Source organism: Telopea speciosissima, chromosome 10 (assembly GCF_018873765.1).
Source record: "Telopea speciosissima isolate NSW1024214 ecotype Mountain lineage chromosome 10, Tspe_v1, whole genome shotgun sequence".
Classification (NCBI taxonomy): domain Eukaryota; kingdom Viridiplantae; phylum Streptophyta; class Magnoliopsida; order Proteales; family Proteaceae; genus Telopea; species Telopea speciosissima.
Window position 1 is genome coordinate 20,292,005 of NC_057925.1, and position 10,448 is coordinate 20,302,452.

The 10,448-nt window shown below is 38.1% G+C and overlaps 1 protein-coding gene across 3 annotated transcripts in view; it reads left to right on the top strand.

Moving 5' to 3' along the window:
* Positions 1-9,855: 9,855 nt before the first annotated feature.
* LOC122641868 (nucleolar complex protein 2 homolog) overlaps positions 9,856-10,448 on the top strand; it is a 102,687-nt gene continuing 102,094 nt past the window's right edge. For all 3 annotated transcript variants that reach the window (XM_043835188.1, XM_043835186.1, XM_043835187.1), the window contains exon 1: positions 9,856-10,011. In XM_043835188.1, the coding sequence (XP_043691123.1) occupies positions 9,903-10,011 (109 nt within the window). In that variant the 5' untranslated portion in view covers positions 9,856-9,902. The remainder of the gene's footprint in view (positions 10,012-10,448) is intronic.

The window sequence follows — 10,448 nt, forward strand, 5'->3', positions numbered from 1 at the left end:
TTTAAAGAAAATAAAAAACCACCAAACAGCTACATTGATCGTTCATTGCAGCTTTGTGTTCTCTTTCAATTTTCAAAAATAGGCAACCTCCTAGTGTTACTACAATGACAACATTTATTTTCTTTTGTTATGTTTTTCCCTTTCTCCCTTGAACATCACTTTGAATGTTGTGTTTGTATGACTATCATGTTTGCAAAAATAACTAGAAAATTACTACCAATGGTGGCCTTTTTATTGAGCTAATTGACGAAATTTGCATGGGGGAATCCAAAATTTTCATGTGTTTTATAGCTCTTTGGGGACAATAAATTGTTATAAGGATATACTCTCAAAACCTCAAATATCTTAATCTTCTTTTAAGAAAAAAAAATATCTTAAACTTCCGACGGATCAAGGTGTTAGAAAAATAACAATATGGGCAGAAGTTCAAGACTTATCTATTTTGTAGGGCAGTTTGTATGTCACCGAAATATCCTCATAGAAATTAAATATGGTATTGACAGCACCAATATCATCCTTTTTGCATCACTTGAATTATCAAATCTGTACTTTGAGTTGAGTCATACTAACGTACTTTTCTTAAGGTATTTGAACGTCCTGAATATGTCCAGACCGGGTTGACCTTACGTTCGCCCCTCCAAGATAATACAACTCTAATCACAAATGGCGGCACCCCAAGTGTGATTACAAATAAGCAGTATCCAAAGGTAATACTCACTAATTCATTGACACAGACACACTACGATAGAGAGAAAACAAAAAATAAGAATGTTTTCAAAACAATGTTAGAGAAGTAGGCAAGATTCCCTCTCTTTAAAAAGAAGAGGAAGAGACACTACTAAGAGAGACATATTTAGAAAATTGACCCATAGGACAGAATCACTCTGACCATTATTTAGAGAACTTTAGGGCATAAATAAAGAAGATCAATAACTAAAGAATCAACCAAGCCATGCGGATGAAAAACGGGTCAAAGGCTGCCCTAAACCTGTTGAATTAGCTTTGAACCTGAGAGGGGGGGGGGTGAATCAGGGTAGATTAAAAATTTCCCTTAATTTCATCAAAGATGCAATGCCTGTTTTTGTAGTGCGGCAAACACTAACTAGCTGGCGCATGCCAAATTTATCAATCCAATTCGTATATACTCCCACCACGCAACCAGAATATGACCGGGTCTACCGAGATGTACACACCCAATCTGCAATCAAACACACTCCAATACGCAAATATAGACAAGGACACACAATCTTACGTACGTGGTTCGGCAATTTGCCTACGTCCACAGAGCAATACTCGTAAGGGTTTCGTATTTTGCTCAATACACTACAATTTTCAGTCGCTACAATGACTCAGAGGCTACAAACCCTACTTTTGTTCTTGCTCATACAAGAACTAGGGCAACCACCACAATTTAAAACTCTACCAAACACCCACCTAATAGCCCATACAATAATGGAATAAAAAAATTACAAATTCTAGACCCGAATTACATTCACAGTCTAGGTATATCAACACAAATATTAACCTAGAACAAAAAGGGGATTTGATATAGGATTACCTCTTGAGCAACCCAAAATGCTGAAGCTTAGTATTCCGCCGTTCACAGCACCTTCCTCTGCCTATTGAAATCTCAAACAACGTGCAACAATCTATCACAAGCTGCCCATATGATCAAGATGAAGAAAAACAAGCAAAACTATGACATACAACATTCTTTTGCTGTAGCTGATGACACAATTGTATTCTCCTACGAAAAATACGCAGTTTAAAAAAAAAATTCTCATTAAAAGGCCTTGAAAATATCATGAGTCAAAGTTAGACTACCAAATCCTGAAATTGAGGGCTAATTTCATGATATAGTTACTGTAATGATGACACTAGTGTAGTGTCAATAGAAAATAGCGCGCTTTTGTAATGCATATTCCGAGAATATGTTCCTTGTCAGAAGCGTGCATTATACGCTCAACCACCAAAACCACATGAAATGGAATCTTTAAAGGTGTATGTATTGTGAACGTTTTACATACAATCAATACCAATGAAACACCATAGAGAGCATGATTCAATGCAATGCGTCGGTGTGACACATTAGATAGACCAATGAATGAGCTTGCGCTAGAATCTGACGGATTTAAGCCTCCATGCCTCAATATCATCCATCGATTATGAACCCAACGTGATTGTATTTCTCTTCGTTTGTTTATTGATCTTTGTGGAATTTTGTTCCGTCGTTAATAAAATTCGTTTTTCAAAAAAAAAAAATATACAGAATGGCAAGAAGAAGAAGAAGAAGGGACCGCAACCTTTTTTGGGAAAGAAGAGACTATTGCGTCTTCACTCTCCAGAGGTTCTGCAGTAGATTTGTTATTCCTAATTTACCGGCCCTGTTGAGTGTTGACACCGTATCTTCACAAGTTTCTTTTTAAATTGAATTCCAACAATTGCCCCCACACTCTACCCAACATGATACATTTTTGAAGGTAACAAAATAATAGTGAATCAAATTCATTCACTCTTTATCGTGTTGTGAAAAAACACCCTTTGGATTAAATTTATATTTTATAGAAGGACTATGCTTTTATTCTTACAGGCTTAAGTCTCGTTGCGCGTTTTACCTATTTGCTTCCAACAATCAAGAGTTCCAAGACTCTCCAGCCGCCGCTGCCCGCTGCAACCATCTCATTTCCCTGGCATTCCGGTACTCCATTCGTAGAGAGAAGACCATATCCGCTGACCGGAAACGCCGGCAAGTCCCCGCCCTCTCTCTCTCTCTCACATTAAATTCTTCTCTCTTCCCTCTTCAATATTAACTGGCTGTCTCTCCTACAGTCCAGTGGTCCAGTGGTCCAGTGGAGATCATCTCCCAACATCTGACGACTAAGGTAAGTCCCACTTTCTCTCTCTCAGTATCTCCAAACTAATATTGTGCCAGCCCTTGAATCACCTCGCAACATAGAACGTCCTACCCTGAACAAATATCGTGATTGCAGCGGTCCCACCCTAGTTAGTTAAAACGTGAATAAAACGATGTCACATTTTTTTCCCGTTAAAAACGCGAACGGCCGAATTGTGCTCAAAGTGACGAGAAAAAATGTATGCGGCAAGGAAAACCGTTCTAAACGCATATAAAACACGTATCCGTATCCTGAAAAAAAGGGAAATTTAAAAAACACATTCCCAATTCCCAAATGAAACACACCCTTCCCCAAATACCCTAACGGCCTAAGTGCCTAACGCCTAACTCCTCAGTTCCCTCCATTTTTTTTGAAGACTCTTGCAGCGGCCAAAAGGTAATTGCACGGCTGCACACGAAAATTGGCGACCAGAGTTTTCGGAGGTAAGCAACAACCTACGACCCACTCAGAACAGCAATCCAACAACCTATTTTGTACCTCTCCGCTCTCCCTCACTCCCAGCGACACTTCTATCTCTATGTATCTCTCCAATTTTTTCGTTTATTAAAAAAAAAAAAAGAATCGAATCTATGAGCCCAAGTGCCCAACTCTTGTTCCATTATATCATCTCTTGGAGCCTGCAACTCGACCCAATGAGCCCAACTCTTTTTCCATGGTGTGTGGTATAAATTATTTTCTACTGAATGATTATGTAAAGGACATGGCTAACATACAATGTTATTTTTTTTGGTTGAAGCAATGTTATTCTTTAACCGTCACTCACTGTTATAGTGCTCTTCCGATTAATATATTGTGAATTTGGAATGAAAGATGTTCATCTTCTTTGTTTGTGTTACATTTGGATTCAGATATTTATGTAATTATTTACCAATTTATGTGTGTATATTGTCTTTTTATTTTTTGGTGCCATATTGTCCAAATTTAAACATTTAAAATACGTATTGATCATTGTCGTCTTTATCGTATCTGCTGTATTTGACATTAGTTAGTAAGTTCATGTATTATATGCATATTAAATGCGAATCCGAATGTTTAATTCATAAAAACGTATTATATCGCATATATCCGTATATTTGTTAAAAATACGTTTTTTGTGAGTGTTACCGTTTTATATTCGTATAAATACGTATTAATCGCGTATAATATGTTTAAAAAAAACAGACAAAACACTAAAGGTAAAGTGAGAAAACACGCAAAACCCCTTGAATTCGCATAAACGGAAAAAGGCTCTGGTTCTGGTCTTCTCTTCACTCTTCGAACCCTAGCCGTCTGCCGCGGTGCTGCTCGATCACCTGCTCCGTCTCCGTCTCCGTCTCCGTCTCCGTCTCCGTTCAACGGCGGCTGGCGAGACTTCATATAAGGGTCAATAACCCCTAGCCCCTACTCCCTTCCTATTCTCCGTCTCCGTTCAAGGTTAATTGCAGCGGTGGAGTGGCGGACAAGCTCTGTTCCTCTTCCATTCTTTGCCCCTTTCTCCTCCTCTCGCTCCTGTAAGTTATACTATCTGCTGTGCATGTAAAATGTTAAGCCCTTTGTGATTTTTTTTTTTGTCTCATGGGACCATGTGTTTCTGCCGCTTCTTATTTCTTTACTCCTCAACCCCCCTCTTTTTTTCTCTTGGTTCCATTGTTGTGTTAGTCAATATAACATCTTTTGTATTTTTCAATTCGAAACCCAGATGTGAATTAATGAAAGAACCCAAGTTCTGATCATCATTTTAAACCCAATAAGCTCTTCAATCTTAAAATAGCTTTCCGTTTTGGAAGTATTTGAAGCTTAAGTAATGGGAATAGGTGGTGGTGGCCTGAGTGTTTTGACTAATTTTTAATCAATTATACTCAAATCAGGCACCATTGCTTCAGAGATTTGGAAATTAAAATTGCAGATTTGAAGATTTATACAGAACAAATAATCCTGCTAAGCTATGCTACAGGACAAAGATTCTAAAAGAACCACCCACTTTAACCCAGAATAAAGTTGTACTTGCATTGGTTCGATTTGCCTTTTTTTTTTTAAAGTACATTGAATGTTAATCTGAAGATTTAAGCTTAGCTTTCTGATTAAGGCTGTAATTAGTGGAAGCAACACAAGTTGAGAACAGAGAATGATAGAAAATTCTGGTTCCCAATGCTTCAATTATCTTGGAGATACGACGATCGTTTCTGATTTTGGTTAAAGATTCTAAAAGAACCACACACTAAAATCATTGTGTATATTCTATTATTTTGTTTATTAGGTGGTGCATGTCTGTTACATAGTGAAAATATGCCCGTATTTTTGCATATAGAGTGGCCGTATTAAACACATATTAAACGCGTATCGTTTTATTGCCGTATGTGTTTTATTACGCCGGATTTTTTAAAAGTGTTATTGCCATCTAGTCCGTTTAATTGCCGTATGTATCCGTGCCCGAACTTACTAAGTATTTGACACGCCTGTACCGAACACTGTTTTTTTGCCGTTCCTGTATTAACTAACAGATTGTCCTACTCATGCTGTCAAACAAGCTATCTGAATGCAACTGTGAATTTGTCACCAAGAAGGCGGCATAACAAGCCTCAGTGGCGTTCATGTGAAATCAACTATTTTAAAGCAAATTCTCATCTAATTTCCTCTTCACAAACTGTGAGAACTAAGCTCTGAATTCCCTATGCGCATCATACACCCAGCAGAAGTGGTCTTCAGGGTTAGACCCAAATGGTGTGTGAATGCATAAACTGTCCTGGTTTGCTTTGTCAAGAGCTTCGGGGTAGTACCCTCTTTGGGATTAGATGAGAATATCTCAATTTGTATTTTCAGAAAGGAACCTTAACTATACGGATTACCCATTTCAGTAAGCTGCATCACAAAGCCAAACTTTTGGGACAGATGGGCCAGAAGTGAAGTCCCAGCACCTGAGAGTAGACAAAAAGCAACAGATGCTCTTGAGCTTCGAGATTCTGCTGCATCCTGAACTTTTGAATATATCTTTAATTTTCTAAGGTCTAAGGAATCATGAACCACAGGCAACTCTTTAGGTATCTTTGATAGGATCTATCAGTTGGGGATTATGTCCGATAAAATCTTCCATAAGAACATTTTAAATTTAGGATGTAGCTTGAGTTTCCACAACTGAGAGCCAAAGACCATGGAAAGGAGGTGGCTCTATTTTTCTGATGTGTCCAAATTGCTTTGAGCACATGTGTTCAAATACTCCAAATTGCAGAGGGATTGTTAACCAGTCTCCTGGCCAAACAGATTAGTAGAGCCTTTTTAAGGATCTGTAATTTCCAAATTCTCTATCCCCCTTAAGAATTAGGTGTGCGGATCTTACCCCATGAAGATAAATGTAACTTCGTTGTAGACCCTTGCTGCCCCCACCAGAAATTTGACTGCATACTATCTAGTTCCTTCCAAATATGGATGTTATTGCAGTTTATTTCAGTTTATAGGGGGAGGGTTCCCCATGATGCCAGTGTGAAGAGAGTCTCCCATGCCACATCAATTGCGGTGTAGAGAATGCTATCATTCATATGGGGCCCACATGCTCAGGGTAGGAGAGAGAGAGAGAACAATAAAAAAATCATGTGAGGGCGATAGTATACTGGCATCGTGGGAGACTTTTTTCCCAATTTTTATATGACCTGTATGTTATGCACCTACGATAATTGATTGACAATGTGAAATAGGTATTACAAGGAAAAAAAAGGACAATGTTAAATAGGTTCACCAAATATTAAAAATTAACATCCAATTTTTTTCCTCTAACAAATAATTCTCAAATGTAGTTATGACATGCATTGTCTGGGTCTTGTGCCAAGTATAACCTTAGATAGAGCCTATTGGAGGGCAAGGATCCATGTTGCCGACACCATGTAGATGAGATTTTCCTAACTTCCTGGGCTGTACCTCTTTCCTCTTACTTTCATTTTCCATCTCTCACTTCTCTTCTCTCAATTCTTCAATCCTCTTACTTTCTTTTCCTTTTGTGTGGACCTCAGTTTTCCCTACTTTGTGTTGCAAGGATCCATGTAGCCGATCCCGTGTAGTTGGGATAAGGCTTAGTTGTTGTTGTTGTTGTTGTTGTTGAACTAATAATACTCAAATTAACTCGAATCTGAATTTCATTTTAAGTCCGCTTTTTCAATCATTTTTTGACTGAATTCTTAAGTTAACAAAATGAATTATTCTGAATTTTACACCTTCTGATTGATTCCTGAATCCGAATTTGTCAACTGTGGATGAGTAAGTGTAGTGGTTGAAAGCTGAAACTGACTCGAATCTCAAACTCCTCTCCTCCCCTCTCCCTCCTGTCTCTCTTTCTCCCTCAATCCCTCTTTAAGTGAAACCAAAGCAGTGAAACCCGGTAAGTATTTTTGTTTCATCCGGTGTATTTTGTTTTCTGCAATTGAAGGGAAAAAAGGGGTATTAGCTTCATACTCTATTAGTTAGTTTTCTGCCTTTTGTTTCCTGGCAATAGAAAACTGTTATAGCTGGGTCAGTCTTCCTTGTTTTTTGTCTGCTGTTATGATACTAAAGAACATGTTGGAGATCAGACAAATGTGAATGGGTTTTGCTGGAAATACGTTTTTATTCGAACACTTTGTCTTGGAAGTATTTCTTAGTAAGAGGTGCTTCCAGATAGATGCAAGTAGCAGAGTACTTAGCATTAGTTTTATGAGTTAAACTTATTAATGTCAGGTACTAATTCCAATGTATAAGTTATGATTCGCACTGCCCAACCCCTACACTTTTTTGGTTGAAATTGAGTTGTAGGACAATGAGCTCATCACAGCTTACTGTGATACAGAATATTTGTCTTCTGGGTATTCTCTAATAGTATTGAAAATACACCTCTGACCTTATGCCCTTACCATTGAAGCATCAAGGGCGAATCAGTCTAGTTGCTGCATTTGCAGTAACGATTCCAATTGATGAACACTTGTTTCTTTTTAGATCAATTCTTTGAATGGTTAGTGAGGATGGACCTTGGTGCAACGGTAAGGTTGCTCCATTATGACCAAGTGGTCATGGGTTCGAGTCTCTGGAAACAGGCTCTCTGCTAATCGGTGGTAAGGCTGCGTACATTATGACCCTCCCCAGACCCTGCAATGGCGGGAGTCTTGTGCACTGGGTATGCTCTTTTCTTTGAATTGTTAGTCTCCTTCCTTAGCAACACCCATAATATTGTCTGTTGACTCTGATAACAATCGTTCTAACATATTTGGGTGGGGGTAGTGTCACCATGAGTTTACTTGCCAGTTCAATGACGGGGTGCTTTTAATTTTCAGTCTACTCCTTTTCTTCATAGAAGTCTCCTGAAACCACTGGGTTATGAAGAATCAGCTTCACTATAGTTTTTTTGGGGGGGGGGGGGGGAGTGGGGAGGGGATAATTAGGGATTTTTTGATATCGTAAAGTCAATACAGTATTACAATCTTCCAAGAGGGAAAATGGCTCAAAGAGCAAAACCAGAGCGGAAATTTAAATAGCTCCCATCCATAAAGTTTATAATGCGCTTACAAAGGGATATCATTTCTGTAACATAGCATAGGCTGGACTGCACCTATTTTGCTAGCTCATCACCTGTCCTGTTAGCACTTCTGGGCTTCCATTGAAACTGGAAATTCATCCGGCAAATTAGTTAATTGCCCTGACGTATTGAGCATATCGCCAGGTCTCTTCTGAAGAAATTCATTATCCTGACAGTAACATTAGCTGAGTAACGCTCTATTATCACCATTATCAAAACCATTACTGATTAGAAGGTCCACTGCCATGGTCAAAGCTATTCCTTGTCTGATTATCACAATTGCCTTCATATTACCCTTGCACAAGTTGAATCCATACAGAGCCACAATCCCTTGGTTTCCCATTGTTTCTCCTCTCCATATTTGCATGCAATTACTTCCCTCCAAGGGCTCTGCCACTGAGTTGCCAATGTATGGAGCCATTTTTATAGATCCTGATAGTTGTTTTTAACAGTTTTAATTTGTAGACAATTGTGTTCCTTAAGCACTGTTAGAACATCAGGATCCTATAATCAGACCAGAATAATAAGAGAAAGAAGTGAAAGAAGAGAAGAAGAGAGGAGAAGAAGCACACAAGGTTCAAAGGTGGGAGAGAACCTGCGGCTAGAACAGGAATGTTCTAGCCGCAGGTCTGTCCCTCTCTATTTATAATAAATCATAATAAAAGGATAGGACCATACTGCCCCTACAACCAACTGACATTACATAGAACTCAAGAATCGATAGAAAAGAAAGAGGAAAAGACTAAACTGCCCCTAGCACACTAATACTTCAACAAGCACAATGATCTGGTCCTGGTTAACTAAGTGAAATATTTTTGTCCTCTTCCATTTCCTGCCAAAGGAAATCACTCTCTCTCTCCTCTCCAACTGATGAGCAATAAAAGCTGGAACAGAGAATAGAATTAGATAAATGATCACAAATTTGCATGTGTAGAAGGAATCAAAGTATTACATCCTTTAGATAAATAGCTCCTCTTCCATTCTTCATGTCTCTTTTTTTGAATTCCTCAACTCCTTGTTATTAAATCTCTCCAGCAGGCCAGACCCCTGGCTTGGACTGCTTATCACATTTTCTGCTACCCTTACTGCACTGCACCTGACGAATATTGAAAGTATTTTTTCGTGGAATTTTGGTGTAAACTATTTGCATTTTAATTTGTTGAGTGCTGCAATTACTAATTTTCTTCTAAGACATGGTGTTATCTGTTCTTTAATGTACTCCATCTTGATTGTGGGTTAGTGCCTTCCGTGCCCCCTCCCCCCCCCCCCCCAAAAAAAAAAATGTTTAGTTAAATTTTATGGTTCTGTCTTTTTTGAGTATTTAATCTATATTTGCAGCACACTCAATTTATTTTTGTTTTTTCTTCCTTGTTATGTTATAGCATCTTAAAATTATATTTTGAATCCTCGAGTATGAATTGTTTATGCTTATTCTTGATTTCTTTTAGGTATTTATCTTGTTGCAATTTTGCAAAATGGGGAAACTTGGTAAGAAGGCTAGGAAATTCGCAAAGAAGAATCTTCAATCTGTACTTAAAAGAAAGCGGAAAACTAATTCTATGTTCAAACGAAAAAAGTCATCGAGTAAGGTTTCCAAATGATCTTACTGCTTCGTGGTTTCTTGTTTGGGTTTTCTTATGTAATTTCCTATTTCTTGAATTATGTTTAATCTGGGGTGTCTATTAGTTGCACGTCAGATACTTGTCCATGTTTGACACTACCTTGAATTTAGCTGTTAGGAGTTACTGAAGAAAACTTAAAAAATAGAGCATTGCTGGCATATTGTTAACATAAGTTCATATCATTGGAGGAGCCTAATCTTCTAGTGCTTGAAAGTTTGAGACTTCATCTTGGAAAATGTTTGAGAGGATCTTTGCAGCAGAAAGATTGTAAAATGTTGATAAAATATTCTTCTATTTTGACCAATAATATATTTATAGCCAGGGGTAAAGGCTGATATCATGTCATTATGTAATGAACATTATAGAAATCCATTACCATCAAGGTTTATATAGTCACAT